The sequence below is a fragment of the Clarias gariepinus genome, chromosome 11, assembly GCF_024256425.1.
Source record: "Clarias gariepinus isolate MV-2021 ecotype Netherlands chromosome 11, CGAR_prim_01v2, whole genome shotgun sequence".
Lineage (NCBI taxonomy): Eukaryota > Metazoa > Chordata > Actinopteri > Siluriformes > Clariidae > Clarias > Clarias gariepinus.
Genome location: NC_071110.1, coordinates 12,149,456 through 12,173,473, shown reverse-complemented (window position 1 = coordinate 12,173,473; position 24,018 = coordinate 12,149,456). Strand labels below are relative to the sequence as shown.

General features: G+C 40.7%; 1 protein-coding gene across 5 annotated transcripts in view; it reads right to left on the bottom strand.

The window, feature by feature from the left end:
• The window catches only part of myo1cb (myosin Ic, paralog b), a 53,337-nt gene that overhangs the window by 24,787 nt on the left and 4,532 nt on the right, over positions 1–24,018 (bottom strand). Inside the window, exon 1 of one of the 5 annotated variants that reach the window (XM_053507005.1) lies at positions 13,243–13,502. The exons of 2 other annotated variants lie outside the window; for them this stretch is intronic. In XM_053507005.1, coding sequence (XP_053362980.1) covers positions 13,243–13,263 — 21 coding nt within the window. In that variant the 5' untranslated portion in view covers positions 13,264–13,502. Of the gene's footprint in view, positions 1–216; positions 238–8,565; positions 8,747–13,242; positions 13,503–24,018 lie in introns of those variants that run through there. 2 more of the 5 variants (XM_053507006.1, XM_053507003.1) reach the window with 2 other exon arrangements.

The following is a 24,018-nucleotide window of genomic DNA, read 5'->3' as shown; positions in this document are numbered from 1 at the left end:
GAGGATGCAACGACTGAATCACTTAATCGGGTCAATTAAACATGCATGCTCTTGCAATCACTGCCTTTGATATAAAAGTCAATAAAACGAGTCATGTTGATCTAAAAAAAAAAAAAAGGGCATCATCGTTAAATCATCTCCGGTGAACATGACACAACCAAATTCCACCTAAACAAGAAAAGGTAAGTAAGACAGCTTGATGGTAGTTTTACTTACATCCATGATAGATTCGAGATTTTCGACCGCGCATGTGCTTTCCAAAATAGTGGAGTGGGCCTCAAGCGGCGTATTCTTCATGTTACCCAAATCCATGATTTCAAGTGCAACATTCGCTTGATGCGACAACGACTAAGCCAGTTACAGTCCACAAACAATCAACCAAAAAAAAAAAAGCATATGTTGTGCAAAAAGAAGCAAAGCTTCACTATCCTGCTCATGGATACTTGAGAGACGCTGATGCGAGAGCTGTAACTGAGAGTCATACGCACACTCACAGAGACACACACACACCGATGAACAAATGTGCGATTATGTGCTGAAACACACACAAACACATTGTGTGAATACACCAGCTGCCAGTACTGTTGTTTTGCTATTGACACAGCAGCACCCATCCCCGAGAGAAAGAGAGAGAGACACCGAATGAGAGAGAGAGAGAGAGAGAGAGAGAGAGAGAGCACCTGAGAGATCATATTAATTAAGGAGCATTGAAGCAGATGCTGCTGCAGCAGTAAAGGGAGAAAACAGACGAGGAAGGAGTGAGCAGAAAGAAAAACAGTACAAGAGAAGCTGAAACAGTAAACAAATGTTTTGCTAGGAAGTGACTTCACTCCCGGTCCCGTCATCTCACCGGCTATGCTAAGAACTCCCTCTGTTCAGCGCTGGACTCAGGGTCCCTGTGTCTCACTCGGTCTTTCACCGACTTCGTCAGTCTTCACTCGCAGTGTTGTTTTTGCTTCCAATCGCAGCCATGGAACAAGATCGCAATGTCAATATGTCTATATCAATAACCTATGATCTCACCCTCTAAACAAACCCCATCGTGTGATTTGCTCATGTCCATACCACAGTTAAATCATCTGGGTGTGTCCTCCAGTGGCTAGGTGATCGCTCATATTAGAAAAACACCTGGCCCTGGAATATTAATATGAAGTATAAAGCTTCCTGCATACACTGTAAATCCCAGTGATGTGCAAGAAGTGAAATAGACCCATGAGATTTAGTCAGTCACATGCATGCTGTTCTGCTACATATGGATCTCTGCTCCAGCTCACATCCGGCAGCTGTCCCAATGTAAAGATGTTCCCAAGCTTGGCCTCTGGGACACTCTCTACAATTAGCTGGCGTCCTGTCTGTTCTTTAGAGCTGAATATCCTTATCAGTTTTTTTTAACTGATACTGTATTCTAAGAAACAAAGGCCTTGTTTAGAGTGTTAGCCCAAATCAGATTTTTGGCATATCCAGATTGGAGTCAGAAAGGCTTCATGAATCTGAATATTAAAATAAACACTGAATCTGATTTTTGCAAATCTGATTCGAGCCACATCCAGAGGTGGTTTGAAATCAGATTCAAATTGGATTGCTCAAGATGGATATGCTCTACCCATTCGAATCGGATGTCACCCTGTCCGTTACATCACTCGCAACGAGTCAAAGTCCACACGATCATGTGGTACGGACATGGAAGTCCCGAAGATCAGATTTGTCCGCAGTCTGAACATAGAATAAATAGCCCAAACCTGTCCCAACATGACAATGCCCATGTGCACAAAGCTTGCATACATGCAGACATTTTGCCAAGATTGAAATGGTAGAACTTAAGCTTTCCTACACAAAGAATTGACCGAGTGGACCAAGTTTCACCAAGTTTTCCCCCTATTTTCCTATTTTTTTTCTATTGGACACAGTTTAAAACAAGCAAATTAGGATGTTCTTAAAAAAAAAAAGAACGAAAAAAAAAGGTTTTCGGGTATCCAGTAATTTAATCTTTGAAAAATGCTATGCGTGCATTTCTTCTTAAAAAGGATGGATATCGTAGCTGCAAGACACAATTACGCAAACTGATTCCTTTTCAGCTTAAAACTGTGTTTTATTTATTCTGGTCAAACAAGAATCTAAAAGATGCATGAAGGAGTTCCCTTCTAGACACGCAAACTTTATTTTTCATTGCGCATTTGCGCCAGGGTCTCTGATGTCTAAGCCAACAGAAAAATCTAATTCAGATCAAGGTCATGAAAAGCATCAGAGGGTTTTGTTTTAGGATTAATTAAAGATTATCTGAGTTAAAAGACCTTGGGCGGTGGAACAGCGCGCACACCCCCACCCCCCTGCCATGCTGCTGCTGCTTTGTCCTTCCACCTCCCTGCAGTTGCTCACTGAGGCAGAGGAGAGTAGAATTTCACACAGCACTCCGGAGAGCACTATGATGAGTGTGTGTAAGCATGTGTGTATGCTTGAGGAAGCAGAGACCTAAGGTCCTTGTGGACCGGGTCATGGCTCACAGAGCTTGTTAGAGCTTGTTATCACGCCAACTTTTTTGACAGATGTCATCTGGCGGCTAAAAGGAAAACACTTTGTTACGGCCATAAAACCTTGGAACTCGGCCAAAACATGATGGACAATTCCCAAACGGGACACCGAAACTCCCTGGTCTCATGTCCATTTCTCTCTTCGCTCTTTATATGATCGCTCCATTACTGCATTGTTCCTAGAGGAATAGAGTTTTGCTTTCCTGCTCCCACCCCATACCTTCTTCCCCAGCAGCGCCAATTGCCCGAGTCGCTTTGCTTTTCGGATGCTTTTTCCAAAATCAAGCATAAAGGAAGGGAAAAATAAATAAAGTGATGACGGACACAAACAGGCAGGAGGGAAAATGCTCCGTTCTTAACCAGGATCTTTCCCTTCAACTCTCTCCTGCACATATTTCATCAGGTCTGTTGAGATCCTACAGAGCCAAAAACTACAATGTCTTAAAAAAAAAAAAAAAAAAAAACAGCGCAGTACTTATCACACAATGATTGCTCTTTATCTGACCTTCCTGGAGTTTTCCCCCTTGCAGGCTGGAAAGCGCTTATGAAAAGAAAAGAAAAAAGAAAAAGAAAGTCTAAACAATTGTTGCCTCACATGCAGAGGGATGGGGAGAAATCTGCAAAGTCATAACTGGGTCCATTGCTTCTCACATTACAAAGACATCAAGGGGAAAAAAATGAGGTATGGAAATAAATCACCAAAAAAAGCATGAGTCAGCTTTTAGCCCTCTCTTTATACTGTTCATTTTAATGAATTAATTGATATTCTAAACATGCAGTTGTGAGTTTTTTCTGTGCAACAGTACTGTATATTATAAATAACTCATTTTTTATAAAAAAAATAAAAAATAAAAAAAAAGGGCTGGGGTCAAGAGGTCACATTCCTGTCAGGCTTTAGGAGATACGCAACACATCAGTAAATCAGTGTAGTCTCATACATGGACAATCTTATCTCCACTTAAGGCAAGGTCTGAATCTGGCTCACTCATCATTCCACTCTTCCCTTGTCCACCATCTACACATCACTGAACTGGGGTAATTACTGTTCACTAAAAGCACAGCACAACTCTCAAAGTCTCTCTGATGAGTTGGTGTGCCCCTTAGGCTGTTCACATTCTACTGCTGATTTCTTCAAGTTTCATGGGAAACTGCAGAGAGCTTGCTTTTCAGGTCACCGCTGGAGGCTGGAGGAGACCGGGTTTCGGCTGACACTCATCCTTGAAGATGAAATTCCACAGCGGCTCATTAACCTCACAGTTTAGCTCTACAGAGACTTTTGCCCTGGCTGTGTGATGAAACAGCGAGTCCTGCGCTGCACACCCAGCTGGTGAGTGCCGGACTAAAAGGAAAAGTTGTCAGACAGGTGTGACGTGCTGCGCCTCAGCAACTGAAAGTACTCACAACTCACACACACGGACAGATGCATGCACACATACACAGAAAACAAAACAGAAATCTAGGCCGGTGTGTATAATACATTCCTATATAAGACAAAATGAATAATTTAATACCAAAACTGTCAGATTTTAAAATTCTTTACTTACATTTAATTTCCTGATCTCACACCAATTGCTTTACTTTCACAAACGGCTGATTTTTTTAAATCGACTTAAATTATGGCATGTTAAAAAAATAACATCATGTTGGGACAAAGCTCATGCAGAACAATGCATAATCTCTCAAAAACATACAGCTCTTTACGCTATATAATACAAAATCTGAAAAGAGCAAAGCTGTCTGTTCTAAAGACTTTCTTCTGTCCTTCCACTTTACACTGTTAAAAGTGCTGAAACTAATGACTTCTTTCATCCAAACCTCTTCCTACAGAAAACATCATCATTTTAATATGCTTATGTGAAATTTCCACCGTATAAAACACTGTGTAAGCTGTTACTACAGAAACAGTAACATGTGCATTAATATAAACCTAAGTTTCTAAATCAACACCTTTCGACCAATCAGAATCGAGAGCTCAACAGTGCTGTGGTATAAACACAGCACTGTGTTTCCCAGCAACACTGACCCTGGCCTTCAGGAAGTAGATACGGACTGGCTTTGGATGAACATTTATATAAGAGAGAGGAAAAAAAATTAATTAGAGATTAATTATCGGCGACACGGTGGCTTAGTGGTTAGCACTGTTGCCTTGTACCTTCAGGGTTTGAGTTCGATTCCCACCTGGGTTTCGATTCCTGCCTGAAGTTTGCATGTTCTCCGTGTGCTTGGAGGGTTTCCTGCGGTTTCCTCCCACAGTTCAAAGACATGCATGTGAGGCTAATTGGATTGGCTCCCCATCCAAGGCATACCCCACCTCATGCCCCAAGTCTTCTGGGGTAGGCTCCAGTATACATCCAGTGTACAGGATGAAGCAGTATACAGTGGAACCTTGGATTGCGAGCATAATTCGTTCCACTTATAAATCAGTGAATATCCCCCATAAGAAATAATGGAAACTCGGACAATTCATTCCACAACACAAAAATATTCATATAAAAATAATTAATGCAAAATGTAAAGCACACACACACACTAATGATGGAAAGTTCTTTTCATCAGAAAAAAAATTGTTACATTTTCAATAAACAGACCTCCAACACGTCTCCAACAAGTTTTGGCTATAATTCCATTAATAATAATATTACAATGAGGTTAAGGACATATTATGATAAACAGAATGAGCAGCTCACCTCTCATATCATCTGGTCTGAGTCATTCATTCTTTTGAATCTATTGCACTGCATAGTTTCTATGGGAGTCATGTGACAAAAGAACGAACAAACATGTACACATTTCTGTACATAACCTACGGGGGTTTTGCGATGCTTTGCGCATGAACGCAAAACGACCCGTTCGTCACATTAAAGACTCGTTTAAAAAGAACGAATCGTTCATGAACAACCCATCACTAACATGCACATACCTCCGCGCGAGCAGACACACCCACACGCGCTTTATAGAAAAACCATCGGCTCAGTTGTGATCAATTACTCTTGGCGTCAAGACAACCCGGGTGACTCGCAATCTGAGGTTTGACTGTATAGACGATGAGTAAGTGAGAGAGATTGATTAATTGCTGTTAAGAATTTAACCATTTCATGTAGTGGTAACCTTGACAACCCAGCCTAGCTTAGCTAAATTTATCCTCATTAGCCATCTTTGCTAACATTATTTGGAGACTTGGGTCTCCATGGATCTCTTAATTAACATCAGATTAAATTGGCCAGTTTACAATTCACTTCCCCTTCTGCCAGTTTTAAACAGCATGAATTGTTTTACGTTCCCAAACATTTTACATTCACAGCCAATGTGTGTAATAATAAAAAAAGAGCAAATGGTCTTTGTCAGCGTTGAAACTGCGTCGAGTCACCAGAAATAACTCAGTGAACGGGAACTGGGATTGTGCTGCTAGAACTAAAAATAGGAGAAATGTGCACCTGGTTATCATTATCCATTAATGATTAATCGATTATTGATTGCCATCCTCATTTCAAACCTGTTAAAAATGTGCACCCCTAAATGGAATGTAAAATTAAGCTAGCTCTTGGCAGTAAACTCACTGTGGTGATTGAGCAGATGCATTTTAGGCCAACCTGCTAGACAATGCTCGGTATTCACAACAAGCTTAAGCTCCCACTGACGCTTGCCAGAGTCAGATGAAGAACAAACGTTAATGCAGTGCAGAGTGTTCTTCAGTTGCTTCTCATTTGTCTTTCAGTCGAATGCAATGTTTTTTTTTTCACTTCATGAAGATCTACAGCACGCCTGTGTCATCAGCGGTATGTATATCTGAAATAAGAATCAAGGTGTGTGACAGTACGCTGACCTCATGCTGGAATCTCAGTCGAAACTACACACACACACAGAGGCATCGAAATAAACCGAATATAACTGCTTCATTCATCTCGCACAGCAATACACACCTCGGTCAAATGCAGATGTACTATTATGCAGAAATGCCAATTATAATTATTATTGATTATTGTATATAATTATACATAATACATATAAGATGACACACTGCAGTAGCTTTTTAAACACCTGATTGCATTTATTTTTCACATTTTAATTATTTGAATATATCTAAGACATAATCAGATTCAAATTGATGTACTGTATTTATAAAGAGAGATTATTAATACTGCATAAAATGCTTAGGTTTCATTTATCATCAGGGAGCCTAATTTCACCAGCATTTCTCTAACTTTTACAAAAGACAAACATAATTTTTTCAGCATACTATTCTTGCTATTCAATAAACTCTGTCCCTCATTAAAAAAATGTTTTAGGCTGAGCTGCGAGCCACGAATGCACAGCTGTCTTCACTTTTTCATTGCCTCAGTGAATTGTAGCGCTGCTCTGTTTCAATCGGAAAATCCGATGGAGCAAGATCAGGACTATAGGGAGGATGCTTTAACAGCTCAAACGCAAGTGTCGTCAGTTTGGCGCAGTGGTAAAGTGCTTGTCCTATCATTCGTAGATAGCAAGTTTGATTCCCAGGTGATGCTGTAACCTCTTGCAGCCGGAGGTCTAGAGAGTGCTGATTGGCCGAGCTCTCCCAGAGGGGACGGATAAGAGGTACTAAGCGGAAGAAGCGGATAACGCTGTCATCCGAGTGTGTTACGCCGTTTCCAACGGTGTGTGAACGAGCAGTTCAAGTAAATGCGGTTCTGAGGAAACACGGATAGTCTTCGGCCCTCTCAACTGGTGGTAGTAGTAGCTTAAAAAAGAAGGAAGATCATGATGCCATTGGACAGCAAATTAAGGCTTCCCTTATCTTCAATAACCATCTCACTGTAACGAGCGGTGTTTGTTGAACCTTTTTTCTGATAAATTTCCAATATCAGCCATTGAGATCCCAGAAAACATCCAGGTAAGCATTAATTAACAGCTGATGGTCGACTTTTGTACTTTTTCTTGATAGGCGATTGAGGACGTTTCCGTTCCATACTCTGACGTTTACTCTCAGACTTGTAGTGATGAATCCATGTCTCGTCACCAGTATAGATTCTCTTTAAGAAACTTCACGCCCAAATTTCGTTTGCAGATATCCACACCCCTCTGTTCATGCTCTTTTCTTCTTGATTTAATCCAGCATCAGGTACACCCTCGGACCATCGACAAAACCAAAAATCCCTGCACCTTGCTCTTCTTTTGTGCAAATTACACAAAAAGTCCATCCATTTTTGTTTGACCGCAGTTACAAATGAACAGATATAACACCTTTGGAAAGCTCTGATAAGACTCTGGTCATTTTTGCCATCAGTAATAAAACAACCAGAGAAAAAGGGTCGCAGTGTGTGGAAGGGGACATACCCAGCTACGTCGGCCGCTCTGTGATCGGTTAGTGGTAAGGTGCGTCTGATCCCGCCTCGATGGTTAAGGTCCGAGAATGTGAACCAGCACGTGCAAGGTGCATGCCAGCCATATAGTTGGATTCAACTCATTTGAAAGCTACTTTGGATAAGAGTGTCCATCAAGTGTGTAGATGTAAATGTCGTACCATGACCTGAAGCAGCAGGTAAGATGACACAGACAGGAAGAAAATGCAAGAGGGTGGAACAGCAGGGGGTTTCATGATCACATCACGTTTTTTTCTTTTTCTTTACTCTCTCCATTCAAAACTCACTTAGACAATTCTCGAGAGGGACCTTGCTTGTACATTGGGACGGTGCACATGGAGAGAGACACACACACACACACACACACACACACACACACACAAAAGGGTATTCAACTAACTAAAATACCAGGTTGATAAAAAAAAAGAGGCAGATTTGGAGATAGTGACCCAAGTAACTGGAAACGGGTTGTAGATTAAGAAGATTGTTTACTCAATGACACAACATCTGTGGAACGAATCAACGTAATCACACAATGTCTTCATCGTTCAAAAAAAACAAGATGTTACAAATAAAAAAGGGATTATGCTAAACCTACTGCCCCTGCCCCTGTCCTTGTCCTTGTCCCAGTCCAGGGCATTTTATCATGATTTGATGCGTCAAGTTTATAAAAGTTTTTCACCAAACATAGTTCTTACCAGAGCTCGATACTTCATCTTTCCTTCTTCTTTTCCACTGTATTTGCTCTATGCTGGTTTTTCCAGAATGAATCTCCACTTCAGGAATATCATGCAAAACTTCCTCATAGCAACCCTTCAGCTGCTCGTTCTTGTGTTTCTCCTGGTATTCCTTCCCTCTTTTTTTCTCTCCCCTATACCCGATCTCTTTCCTTCACTACAGAGAGGCGCGAGTTCCTATGAAAAGTGACCCACTCCCCCTCTTCCCCTCCCTCTCTCCCACCCTCTTAAACACACTCGTGCTGAGCTCTCCTACCGCGTTACACTCAGAGCCAGGTCAGAGCTTCGACACACTGAGGCAGGGGGATCAGACGTGGCCCGGGCTGTCTGCATAATAAAGGGGTGGGGGGAACAGTCTATGATGGAAGGAACGTACACGTATAGCAAAAGAAAAGGAATTTGTAATAACAGCTTCGAACAAAAGGCTGCGTTCAGCATTAAGTGTATTGAATATATTCAGAGATTACGCCAAGTGTCCCACCTCCTTACTTCTTTCGTTTCGACTGTACATCCCTGTGCCTCTGTCAGCACAGGTTTTGCTAGCAGAAGCACATTTACCACAGTCCTAGCAAAGATTTAGGGCTGATTAAAGCAGCGTTCAGAGATAATGCCAAAAGCGCATTTAACCACAATTGCCTCATTTATCCTTCAACGGCTTCTTCAGCACTCCAAACCGCCATACGCTGGCAAGTTCTGCTCTTCCAAACCCCGATCCATCTCACGATATACTGGCCAAAAAAAAAAAAGAAAATATGAAATGTACAAAGAATTTCAGATCCTGGCTCGGCATTTCTTAGTTTACTGCACGTAAACACTCTCTGCAGATAGAAAGGGTGTGTCGCTTTGTGTAACCACTTGACACAACCGTCACTGGATTTAAGGTTAGTGCTGCTTTAATCTCCAGTCTGCGCTGAAAAGATAGCGGCCTCGACTTTGCATCTTCTAGGTGGTCTATGTATGACCTCTAGAGGTGCTGTTGCACTTGTTTCTACAGAAGAAGCTGAGCTTAATTTCAAATTTTCAGAAGCCAGCAAGATGTTTAAAGACAAGTGATACAAACCAGATAGCCCTGACCCTATCCGTTTTAAAGTATACAATCATAATAATCGGTTATTCTGAACGTTAAACATTTACAAACACACCTACAGCATTAAAAAAAAAAAAAAAAACACGCACATCCAGAGCGATTTTATTTCATTATGCATCGGAGCGGTTGAGGTGTAAGGGGGCAACCTGGTAGTGCTGGGGTTTGAACTTGGACCTTTCGATCAATAGTCCAACACCTTAACCCCAGAGCCCTGAACGTTGTATGCTAAATGTCTGGGAGCTGAGTGAGATCCGTTTCATGGTACAGTTTAATAAAGACTGTTGATTTACAGCTCTAGTCATAAAACACAAGATGTGTGTAATAAACTGCATACAAAGAGGATATAAAGTGAAAAGACAGAGGATATGTGAATAAAGAAAAATGGCCAATTTCGGAGTGTGCAATCTAAATCACAGAGTATAACAATGGGGGGGGGGGAGCAAAGAAATCATGCATTTGTACATTTTGTAGCAATCAAATTCTATCTTGTGGAGACCACAATAAAAGACTGCATGGTTCTGTGGTTTTGCAAGGAGGGGCAGCGACACTCTTGTTTCTTTTTGACTACTTTTATAAAGACAATTCGGTTTTTACGCAATCATTTTATCCCCACACCTACTTCCTTACCGTAACCTCAGGAACCCACATCCCCCACCCTAGACACACGCATACTTATTTTAATATATAATAACGTCATCTATATGGAATGTTCACTCTTACCTGTAAACCTAATCCTGTTTAAACCTCCGTAACCAAAGGGAAATCTTTTGGCTACTACAGGTTGCATTCTTTTTTTTTTTTAACAGAGCCCCTAAGGTCACAAAAGGTGTGATTTTTTTTTTTTTTTTTTTTTGTGAAGTTATTATCTTGTGTGCACAGCTCACCTTCAAACCACAAAGCAAATAACTATTTAAATAAAGCAATAGTGGCCTTTATGTTCCAAATATCTTTCAACAAGATGTCGATTGAAATGGATACAACTCCGCTGTATTCATGCAAAAGCCTTGCATTCTTTTAAACTTATGTAGATAAATAAGAAGATAATGACTTGTTCCAGCAAGATTAAAAATAAGTAAATAAAACACGCCTTTTGGGACTTTTTCGCCTATTGTATTTTGCCCCTTCCAAAACACACAAGGTTGAGTAAAACAGTGCCATCTAGTGGACCAAACAATTTAATAATTACAAATCAAACCATTTACTGTGTGTGTGACTGAATACTCTCTCACTCACTTATACTCTGTACCACATATACTGTACAGGAAGCCTGGAACCTATCCCAGGGGATTCAGGGCACGGTGTGGGGTACATCCTGGACGAGGTGCCTGTCCATCACAGGGCACACACACACACACACACACTCAGACGCCTACACCCTATTCTGCATGTCTTTGTGTGAGAAAACCCACCATGGAAATCTCCATGCGCACAGACCTGACAATGGGACTCAAACCCTCATCCCTGGAGCTGAGAGACTACAGTGCGAACCACTACTGACTACTTTCTTTCTTATCATTTTCATTAGAAAAAAAAAATCAAAAATGGCAATGTCAATCAATGTCACAGTGTTCCTAGGCCGCAGTGGTTTCACTCATTCTCCCTCTCGGTAACAGAGCCCCCACCTGCAGGAATCTGTGTAATGTTTTCCAGACGGTGAGAGTTTCTGCTTCTTTCACTGGAAATGCAAGCGTCAAAGAAAGTGCAGGCAGGAGACTAAACCAGACCTCATGGCAGCACAGTGACGATACTTAGCCACCTCTCTATCCACCAGGTTTCCTTATCTATACACACACTTTTAAACATTAGCCTGTTTTATGACTCGTTTTATATCCATAATTTTTTTGTGTGTCTATTATCACTGTTGTCAATGGCACCGCACAGACAAACATTATCTAGAAGCCAGACTCTTATTGGTGCACACTCTCTCGTCTTATCTCCTTCACTGACGAGCCAATCCTGCTCTTAATCACCTGCCACATACTACCCAAAAGAACTTTAATACCGGACAAAGCCCAAAGCTTATTGTCAAGGTCCGTCTAAAGATAGGTTAAGTAAACAGAAAAAAAAAAGGAGTGTCATGTTGGAGCGCCTGCCCTGTCTCCCTGTGCTTAGAAGAGTATAGGGCTCAGGGCCAGTCGCGTAGGCGTGGGTGTGACTGTTTGGGTGCTGAGAAGATCTTTAGCGGTGAGTCTAACCCAGGCCACGTCTCGACAGGCAGAAAGAAACACTCGAACGTCTCTTGGGAGAAGAGTCACATGCATAACATCTGTGGGAAATCACAAATTAAAACTTTCCCCCCTCCTCCTCACTTCTGCTCACAACTCACTTCCTGTCTCAGTAGCTCATTCCACAAGCATCTCGCTGCCCGCCTCCTCCTTCTCTTCCTCTTTTTCCCCCGTTCCTTCTCAAGTCTTCATGATGCAGCCACCGCTACCGCCTTCCCCCCTCCCCACTACTGTTACCAGGAGCATCTACTTTATTGTCTTTATATAAATAAACATCTGATGATATAAAGGCAACACGGTGCACTCCTGCATTGATCATAATCCTGAACTTTTATTCATTATCATGGACCTTTATTCTGGACGAAAGCCATGTCGGAGACAGACGCCGTGTGAAGGGAACATATACACACATTTGGCTGTGATTTATCCCATCTAATCCACCTGGCATGGATTCGAGAGGTGATTAAACCTAAGGAAAGCCACACAGGGGGGGACATGTGACTCCCTTTCATGTTATATTGCTTAATAAAAAAAATTTGTAGAAAAAGCTTAATTCCCATAATTACAAGCTGAAGTAAATAAAAATTGTCTAGAGATTGAAATGTCATACATATAGCGTCCTGCATAAACCCGAACGGTGAAACCATTAATCGACAATCAATATGCAAAAATATATTTAAAGAAAAGCTCTGAGGCATGGTGATCATTTACAAGCAGCGTGTTGTGCAAAGCACTACATTCTGACTAAGAACATGCAAAGTCTCCTGCCTACCATCTGCAGCCCAAAGAGCAGAGCCAAATCAACCTTTTCCACTTCCTTTGGTGTGCGTTTTATTTTTTTAATGTATTTTAAACCTGCACTTGCTTTTTTATATGTTGGAATTTCGTTCCCCCTTGTGTTACGAGAGAGGCTCCGATTCAGACGCTGCAGCGGCTGGAATTCACCGTGTGGAATTAACACTTAGACTGTACATTTGTGCCCAGATATTAATACCTCAAACTATGACAACTATGCGCTCTCCATACATTACATGTCTCTTTCTTTCCTCTCTTTCACTGTCTCCGCCTCTTTCCCTTCTTCTTCCTCCCGCCTCTTCTCTCTGAGCTATTTATACTGCAGCAACAAGTCGAATCTATTTGTAGAAACGCTTGCACAGATGACTGCTCCAGCAAAAAAAAAAGCCATAAACTGCATACGTTGACATTTTCTCCTTTAAAACTCCGCCAGATTTACGGGAAGACGTGAAGCAGTCAGTTGCAAAGCTGGTACGGCGGCGGTGGTGGCGGTGTTGGTGGACTGGCTGTAATTCGAAGCATGCGGCTCACCTCCGCTTTGTCCTGCTCCATTGTAAACACAGAACTCCGCGGCAGACGGCTGAACAACAATAAACTTTGGTTCTCCCTCCCGGTGACGCGCAGCTGACTTGTCCACGCTCTGTCCACTCTCTCTCTCTCTCTCCCTCTAACAATCTCTGAGAATTTGGTGTTTAGGACAAAGTCCAGTTGAAAGAGTCGCTCTTTGTTTATTGATGTGTCACGACCCTGGGCGATGGCGGTGGAAGCTCAGGGAAAAAGTGTGAGAAAGCCACAGAAATCATGGACCAAAAAGGGCTGGGAAGAAAAGAAAAAAAAAAAAGAAAAGAAAAAAAAAGAACGACAGGGAGGAGGAGGTGAACTAGAAAAAAAGAAAAGAACAGATGGAATTGCAAGAGAGACATTTTATGCCAGAGATGAAATCTGAAGCTGAGGTAGGAGTTAAAGGTGCTGTCAGCAGATTTTTTTTTTTTAATCAGGACAATATTCATCGTTTTTTTCTTCTCTTTATGGCAGCAGATTAAATATAATGTCTGCACAAATGAAGCTCTTTTATGCTCCAGGTTGAAGAATATGGTACTTTTCCACTAAACATGATTGATTTGTACTTGATTGCTTTCCTCTCCTCACCCTGGTATTTCCTTTTTTTTTTCTCCGTACTCGGGCACACTTTCACCCTCCGATACAGCAGGTGGCAGTATGCACCGGCCGCTATTAAACACAAAGGGAAGATGAGAACAGGGAAATAAATTTTCGTGCTACAGTACGGTATTTTATAAAAAATGCTAAAAGTAACGCTGTCAAGTGGCGTCCTACTTTATCAGCTACTAGAGGTCACCTGTGACTCCGCCCATGTACATGAGATGCAGATCTTAATGCCTGCCTGTTACCATTACCTGCAAATACAGTGTTTGTAATCAACTTGCTGCTGCTCCTCACGCTGCTCCAATGTTTCGGCAGTCCTTACTTGTGCCCGCGGGATACGCTGTCGTTGTAGACACCCTGCCGTCCGATCTGGGATTTCATTCGCTCGTCATATGCACCATCACTTTAGACGCTCTGCTGTCTGATCCGGGGTTTCAGTAGCTATGAGCTTGGCCTGACGTTCCCTACTGTTACAGTGAGTGAGGAACGCCTGTGACACGCTCACATGACATAAAAGGTGATGATGATGATGACGTTGCCTACTATTACATTCAGTGCAGACCTGCACAACATGCCTGTAAACACACTGTATAGGTAGAATGTATATGGCTGTGTAGGTCAGAGGATAAGACTGGCGTGTCCACGTAGCATCGGAGGAGACATAGGACGTGTTCAGGTACGTTTAAAATGAACTTTGCAGTCAAGTGCTCTCGGGAACAATCCCAGGGCCCTAAGGTTAACCCTCACCCTTAATAATCACCCGTCAATCATGTTCCTTTTCAATTCACAAACCTCTTAGCTTTTAGACATTCTGACCTAGGCCTGTGAGTTTTCTCCCAAATTCATTGACTGTACCTTTAAAAGACAGGCCTATTTATTTATACATAAGCAAAAAAAAAAACAAAAACATTGTGTAAGAAACAAAAGGAAGTCAGGCGGCAGGCAAGTTGTTAGTTGCGACTTCAGAACAGAAAACCATAAGCCAAACTGGGTGGATAGCTGACAGCTGAGAAAGTGCGAAAAAATTACAAAAAAACACAAATGATGAGATGACAGGAACCGGACCGCAGCCCCTCCCAGGGCATGTACACTATGTGCTAACCAGAAGAATAGATCTTACAGAATTGTAGTTTACACTATGCAGGTCAGGATTCTGTTAACATTTCAAATATATCCTCGAAGACTTGCCAGTTGTTCACCATCATGCTCATTATCTCATCAGAAGTCTTGCAAGCATTTTGCAGTCATGCATTTTGCCGAAGCTAAGTATGTACATGTTGTGCATTGCTATGATTACTGGGGCATGAAGACAGCTCTTCAAGGCAGTCTGTCAAATCTGAGTTTACAGCATGGACAACTTGCAGCATCTGAAAAACTGGTAAATATGCTGGTTCCATACAACACATGTACAAACACACACACATGCACAAGGATGCACATCTCCAACAGTAATAGTTAAGATGTTCAGATCAATCCATCACACCACAGTTGGGGTGCAACTGCTACCGGAGGGTCAACAAGTCCGATAATCACCTCGTCTATTGTTGAACCCCCCCCCCCCCCCCAAAAAAAAAGGTAGAATTTTTTTTTTTTATCAAGTTGAAGGTAAAACTGTACCAAAATGCAAACTTTAGTACACATGCGTATGTACTCATGTACATTTGCACTTGTATTTTCATTAGGAATAGTGCACTCTAATCATTTCCCTACATTCTGGCATTTTTGCTCTCTAAGAAGCACATTATCTAGTAAATGTTTAGCAGTACAATCCAGTTTTATCCAGGGTAAAATCTTATTTAATTGCACATTAAGCACTGATTCGCTCAGCCCCTCTTTTACACATGAACCCACAGAACCCGTCCCTGAAGGTTCAAATGTCTGAAGTCCTTGGTCACTGGAGCTGCACTCGCTTGAACTCTGCATCGATTGCTTCATCTAATGCAAACGTATTCCTCATGTAACCTAGATACAGTCTGTAATCATGCAGCCAAAACTAAACAAATGTCGGGAGGCAAGAGTTCAAGTTTTTCTCAATTTCTCCAAAATACAAGAGCAGTTTCTGCAATAATACTCCTTCTGGCACTGAAACAGAGCCATTCTCCCTAAATGAATGCAAGAAACCTGACTATATTCTGAACGAGATGGGACAAGTATGACAACTCCAAACATTCCACTCATCCAGAGGGCTCTGTGCCCCACAGCCACTCCCTTCAGGCCCTGCTTTGCTCTGTGGGCATGGCACAGCCTGGCTACATCACTCACATTCCGGCAAGAAATCCCAACTCCGGAAGTTAGAGGGCCGTCTGGCTGGAGGTTTTGTGGCCTCAATCTCCTCCTCCTGATGCTTGGAATACTCACAGAGCCTTATAAGGGCAGGTCATGCTGTTCACAGCAGGGCAAGGGGTTCCCACAAGAGTTCCAAAGCCTGGCCAATACTGGGCGGATAGAGCAGCTACCTTCAGCTAAATAGTTTACAAAGAATGACCTCTAAACAGAAAGCCATTCAAAAGAAGTTACAGTTTCCTATAAAGCTTGAGTTATAGAACTACAGTTTTATACGTTTATCATCCCTGCTACATGTCGTGTTAAGTCTTAAAAACTTTATTAATCCAGAGAGCAATTAAGGATAAGATTTATTTACATCCGGTAAACAGCAATGTAAATGCTTTGCTGCTAATAATTTAGATGCTATGCAGATGTTCAAGAAAGACCAAAGGACCTTCCTTTGCAGATGTGTAACAACTGGGCTGCAATTTCAGGCGCATAGGGGATCCAAATCTTACACTGCGCCAAAAGCGGGAAAATACCTCGGATGAAATGCCAGTCCATTTCCACAACCAACCCATACACCTTGGCGAAATTTAGAGCCATCCTTTTTTTCTTTCTTTCTTTTTTAACGGCATGACAGCTTCTATGGCTATATTCATGGCGAGAAGCATTTTTGTTATTCAAAAAACTAGATCAGATGTTGAAAATTTATTTTTTTCTAAGAATTTTAAAACCATATTTGGATTTACTTGTTTAAAAACTTTTTTTAAAGTGTCAACAAAGTAAAACAAGTTCCTTAAAGGAGTAAAAGAGTTACAGTCGAATAAAATATGTTTGATGGACAGCTGGGTTCTGCATGATGAACATTGTGGTGGATTTTCTCTTAACAGTAAAAATGTCTGTGTTGCTTTTGAGTGTCCTATCCTGCATCTTGTATAGGTCTTTACAGCCATCCGTCCTCCTAGTAGCATGTTTTTGGGAAGTGGGAGGAATTCCCAGAACCCAGGTGAAACTCACACGGACAGTGGAAGAACACAACAAACCAGACTGACAGTAACCTGAGCTCGTGATTATACTGGGGACCCTGGAGCTAGAAGGCTGCAATGCTACCCGTCAAACACTTACTCTCACAAAATATGTTAGAATATACTGTACGCAGGGTCAAGGGAAAAATTAGCGCCGGCTCAGACAATGTATGCAAGTCTGTACATAGGTATTAGACTGAAAATTGTGCCTTTTTGCATCTGACTCCTGAGGAATAGGTCAAGTGATTCCTGTTGGAAAGCATGAGAGCATTTAATTCCAAGGAACCCTAATGGAAAAAACAAGGATTATGTTTGACAATAGAATGTATTGAAGGTCTGACATGCCAGCCATATTACCCTAACGAGGGCATGGCAGCATTACGACATTATCTTAGACAAAACGGCCAAAGCTTAGTCAAGACTAGAAGTCAATCCAGTGTAGATGCAGACGGCTCTGACAACATCTATTATTACTCCATGTAGCTGCATGCCAGTCTCAGGTCATTTGGAATGACTACCAGTTTGTTAGCAGACACATTGTGTTTATGAAATCATCACAACTATCATGCCCTGCCATTCCACGCATTGCACCCATAATTACAAGATACCAACATGCCCATGGGTAATGAGGAAATATTCTTGCAGTCCTGATGAGCACCTATTTTATTTTTTAAACTTCACATAAAAATATTACATACACTCTTAAATATTAGCATGATAATCATGTGAGACGTGACCATAGACACTAGGACAGAAAAATGTAGACCCAAAATCCAGCACTATGAGGTCCTATAGGCATACTGACAGGAACATACAACACCCAACATGCCAGAACTCAGCTGTCCACATACCAACATTATCTGGGTGCTGATATCTCGTCCATCAGTTTGCAATGTAAAAGCATTCCTGAGCTCACATTTTCCCTTGTTTTATCAGATGCTTTATCCAATGTTTAATGTAAAAGGCCCAAACCTGTCTCCATATAGTCGTTGTTTCTTACCATACAGTACACCATACCATTCCAGCATCATTATCAATATGAGTTATACACCGAGATAAGATAAGTCACATACTCTATAGTGCAAGATCATAAAGACAAACAGGTTTTCTATGAAAGTGAATATGAAGTAACTATTGAGTAACTTTTATAAAGTACATATTCATACTTAATATTGCACAACTACAGGAAATGACTCAAAAAAATAAGCCACAAGAAAATTACCTGAGTAAATGCTGAAGATCCGCTTTTCCTCTGAGTGTACTATAATGACACGATTAAAAAAACCTTCATAAGAAATAAAAAAGTAAAGTCTGTGCTGGCTGTCCCAGTGTAGTGAGTGAAGCGGCGTTGTGCTTGTAGGATTTTGTCAATATATGCTGATGGCGAGTTGGTGATTGAATGGTTACACACACACATACACACACACTTCCATTTCTCCACTGTAATGGAAATTCATAAATTTCCCGCTTAAACTTCAATTTTGGTTTGCTTATAGTCTGTGATTAATCACAATTTTAAAATACTTGTATTGTAAACGTGCGACATTGGAATGAAGTAATGCATGACAAACTGGTTAGAGGAAACGGATTATGCAGGATTAGGTTCCAGCATTATAATATCTTAAACATTTGAATTAAACATTTGTTAAATAATTTCTTGAATGGGACCAGCACTGCATAGTCTGGCGTGTGGCAACCCACTGACGGTGGGGTTCAAACCCGGATCCTCTGGTCTGAAAATTAACATTCTAGAGCCTATTTTAATACTAAAACTTGCCATTTAGCACACATGGTAATATTTTCTGTCATCTTATTATTCGAGTTAAACGTGCCATTATCACATAGAGCTGTGTAACCGTGCTGTGATTATAGAAGCCATCACTTGATTAATTTGTGTTAAAAAAAAATTGTAACGCGTTAGAACTTCTAGTTAATCACGTGTTAAGGCGTTAATGTTTACAGCCTTTATAAACAAACAACAAGATATTGTTTTCAGAATTAATTGGTCCTTTTGAAGAAGTAATACAGAAACTGAAAGATAAATTACCAGTTTAACCAGTCTCCCCTGTGTTTGGGACACTCAAAAATGTTCAGGCCTCACATGCTGTTTTGGCAGTATTTCCCCAAGACTTTTTAGGCCACAAAAATTGGTTGGCATTTCATTAGATCAATTTGGTAAAAAAATTACGATTGAGGTAACTGTCTGAAAAACATAATGTCTTCACCTTTGTATCCCATTGCTATATTATGGGTAGTGGTTAGCTGATTCATTAGTTAGGGAGCTAAAGTAAATTAGTTTGTTTGCCTTTAATAATGTTCGCTAAACATTTTAGATACGTTGCTTAAACGTATTAAAAATATCAGATATGTAGCCACTGGTCACTTTATTAGGAACCCCTGTACTCTCACCCCTGCAGTTATCTAATTATGTCACAGCAATACAACACACACAAACCAAAAGCTTTAGCTAATGTTCACATCAAACATCAAAGCAAATAAAAATAGTCGTCATCCCCGTATAAACGACTATGAATGTGCTCTGGATGTTGATACCAGGACGGCCGACTGAAGAAGTTTTGCATAAAATGCTAAGATATTCTCCAGCATTTGCACAGATTTGTGTAGAAAATTAAATGTGCCAGTGGAAATGCCTTGTGGATGATAGAAATCAAAAGAATATAAAATGAGATTGGTTAAAGCAGCTAGGGAAGATACAGTAACTCAATGAATTACTTTAAACCTTTAAATCTAGCACAGTTTAATGATTTTTCTTTTTAAAGAGACCTACTACCTAAATCTAAAAAGAAATCACCAAACTCATGCATACCGTAACAGTGGGCTTTAAACAAATTGAACTTTAAAAGGTCAAAACAAATCACTTGCATTTTATGGCAAATACTTGCATTTTGCAAGAGTATCACTTCTTCATCTTTTGAGTTTAACATGATATTTGAACAATTAACGATACAGCATTTAAATGTTTTTTATACTTCAAAACCTGTAAAGAATAAATCTCCTTGAGAGAATTCAAACCAAGAAATTAGTCCTACTAAATCAAAAAAATTAAAAAATATGCAATGCCCCAAAAAATGAACTGAATCAGTCTACCTTCAATTTATCATTTTAGAGTCCATAGACAATAGTTTCCTATCACACCTGGTGTGAACTCCAGAGCTTATCTCTGTGGTAAAATAAACCAGGTTAATTTTTAATCCAGATCTTAAATGTTTGCAAGTGTGCGAAACCGAGCATGTGTTTAGGTGTGGTATACTGTATAATGGTTTCCCACATTAGCATGTTTTTGCAAATAAGCTTTGATGCAATAAAAACAGCTTCAGCATCATTACTTCTACTTAGAAAACATTTACAAACATTATATTTACATACAGTTTTGACAAACAAAAAGGAAACATGAAAACATGTCCTTAACAACATGGGGTTATGTTGCATATTGCATCTGGAAATTTCTTGTGTTTCAGGTCAGCTGGTTGACAATGAAGCAACAATAAGAATCTAATTCTCTATAAACAAACCTTTATTATGTATGCTTTGTGTTGGTTTGATAAGCTGAATGACTCGATATACTTCATTACACTACACGACTGATGATAGATTTGCAAATTAGGTTCTGGTAAAGATAAGGAGAGACGTGTACATACTGCGAGTAATACGCTGTAATAGTGAAAAGGCGACTACAGCTATTTTTTCTTCTCTGAGATAATTTATGGCACAATGATGCAGTCTTCGCTATGATTTTAATCTTTTCAGGAAACAAAAAAGATTGAAGTAGCATCTACAATAAATGTTCCTAATCATTGACGTTTTATATAACACGATATTTAGCTTTGCTGACAGACCACAGATTAGCACAAGCTCACTGGCATGATCTAAAATATGAAAGCAATCTTTTCCACACAAAAAAAATAAATAAAAAAATTGATTCTCCAGGGAACATTTTTTTTTTTTTACAGTTGGATGTAAAACTATTTGATTCCCACAACATTTGCAGATACCAACATAATACTTTCACTTTGCGCACTAGCCTCTAGCAAGCACTTCTGTTTCCCTTCATCTCCTTCCAGTGTTCTGTCTGTCATCATCAAAACAGAGATTGTCAGAGGATTAAATAACAACCTGCACAGAGCCGATCAGCACATCTTGTCCACGTGCGTGCATGTGTGTACCAGGCTCTTAACCTCCAGAAATGGCACAGTCAGTATATTTGACTTCTTTGAGCAGAACAATTTGAATGCATGTATATGTAACGCCATGTTGCTTAAAAGGAAGCAAATAAGCCACGACTAAACTCAATGACCCAAATCTGAACAATTCAGGTTAATAGATCGGAGAGCTGTGAAGTGCCAGGTAAAGCTGGAGTGTCTTTAGTTTTTTTGTTTCCCCTAATATGGAACTGAATTCAATCCAAGGGCGGTGCCCTTCAGCACGGAGAAGCTCTGGGAGGAAAAAGCCGCAGCTAAATCCAGAGAAGCTGCAGACCCAACAATGACGTGCCAAGGCTTTTTACTCATTCCTCCTAAAACTGATTCCACATACCGAGGCATTCTGTTTTTAAGGGATGTGCAGTTCTCTTTCTGCTAACGAAGGACACAGATTTCAAACTCAGGAAATGTCCACGCTCTGTTGCCTTTTCTGTTCTACTGAAAACCAACACATCAAACCGCAAGTCATGAGAGACAAAATATATCAGCGATTACCAATGAATAATCTCTCGAGACAGGAATTCTGGTAAGTGTCGTCAGAGCTGAACTGAAAGAGCTTGAGAAGGTTAAAAACCCCCTTCTTGGCAAGGCTTTAGGCCAGTACTTGGTACTTCCTGCTATGTGGGTTTTTGAAACAGGTGTATCCCCTGCTCTCTCTCCAGGGCCACCCATACGTTGACAGCTGACACCTCCATAGTCCATGTCACTGCTCCTGCCCCTGAAAAAGACTTACCATGTGCCTCCGCTAAATCTGCCAATCCTGACTCACAACAGATACATTTTGTATAATTACATGATAATGGTATAGACTAAACAAGCAGTTAAGACGCCATTAGCCCTTTTATGTTTGGCCCTGAGCTCAGGTTCCTGCTGCTAAAGAACTCAGCTTTCTGCTGATACAGTAAAGCTCTGACAAGGGAGGGAGCTTCCATGGAGGAAAAAAAAAGCCCAAAGCTGCTCGGTTTTTCACCAAACCAAAGTCCAGTACAATTATTGCATGACATCACTAATCATAATTTCAAACAGCTAAAAAAAAAAAAAGGTATACAAGTCTAAATGTGTATACATTTTTTTGGCTGACTGTATTGGGCACGATGGTGTAGTGGTTAGCACTGTTGCCTTGCACCTCTAGGGCTTTAGGGTTCGGGTTCAATTCCCGTCTTTGTGTGCATGGAGTTCGCATGTTCTACTTGTGCTTGGTGGGTTTTCTCCGGTTACCTTCCACAGTGAAAAGACCTCCAGATTAGGGTAACTTCCATTCCCAAAGTGCCTGGGGTTTGAACTTAGGACCTTCTGATTAGTAGTATACCATAACAGTATAGTATAGTATTAGTATAACACCATAACTAACATAAACATACAGGCAACAGGGTGTACTTCGTTTCGAGTGCTTTATCTATTAACTGTATCTGCTGTTGTTTGCTCCTACACCGACATTTACGATGGCAATGTAAAATAAACAATCTAACTTATTCGTGTACATCCATTTGCTGGCACATTCTGACAAACAGGCTTAAAAGCAAACAATAAAAAAAAAATAAAAAAAAACTAGATCGAATCTATGAGGAATTTCACCTGATATGACTTACAAGATCTACAGTTGGGGATAGAAATCAGGCCCAGTCTCGAAAAATAATACCATCAATGGTGTATTTTCTGCTTTCGCACTCGGTTCAATAAAAGTCTAAAATGTTAACAGCAAATAATCTGATGTAAAGTGGAAAAAAAAACATTTTTGAAAGAGGTTGGGGGTTATTATTGTTTTGTTTTTTTTTAACTCCCAAACCTGGCCTTATCTCCAAAGAAATGCACCAACATGTCTGGATTGTTCATGCAGCACTGATAGCAAAACATCAGCCAACTTCTTACTCAACACCTCTTTTCATTCTATCTGGGAAATCCGGCTTGGTTTTTTTTTTCTTTTTTTAACCCCCCTTCCGAGTTCTCTAAGACGTGAAGGTTGTAGATGTTTGAGGTGAAATGACAGGCTCACAGAGGGAGTGCGCGCGTGAGAGGACACTCAAGGACACGACCTACTTATAACCTTAGCAGGACTCTCAACAAGTACTCTCACATGTAATAATGACAAGCCACTTCCTATTTCTTGGTTTCTAATACTTTTGAGCTTGTGATAAAAGTCTTGACATGTCTGGGGCTGAGGGAGTTCACTGGGTAGCAGCTGCTCCGGTACCCACTGGTGAGCATTTTTCCATAGCAGATGTGCTGTATGTATGTATGTATGTATGTGTGTCTGGTATCACGCAATCTCTGACTCAATGAATGAGCGAAGAAACCGAGTGACATCACGTGTAAAGTGACTTGGGGCGCGTTCACCACGCAAGCGCGTGTTAAACCGTTTCACAATCCAAAACAGGCAGATTTGTAACGTTACGGTTCAGAGAAACGCTACGTCTCACGGGGTAATTACAAAGTAACGAGTATGATCAAGCTGAAGTGGCAGTGTTTAAAAAGGAAAAAGAAACAAGCTTTGAAAATGAAACAAAACTATCAACATGAGGGAAACGGAATGAACGTTCTCGGAAACATTAAAAGGCAAAGCTTTTGAAGCTACTTGAAGCGTTCGCTTTGATGTTCTGGAATATTCATATGTAGTTTGATACACTGAAGTG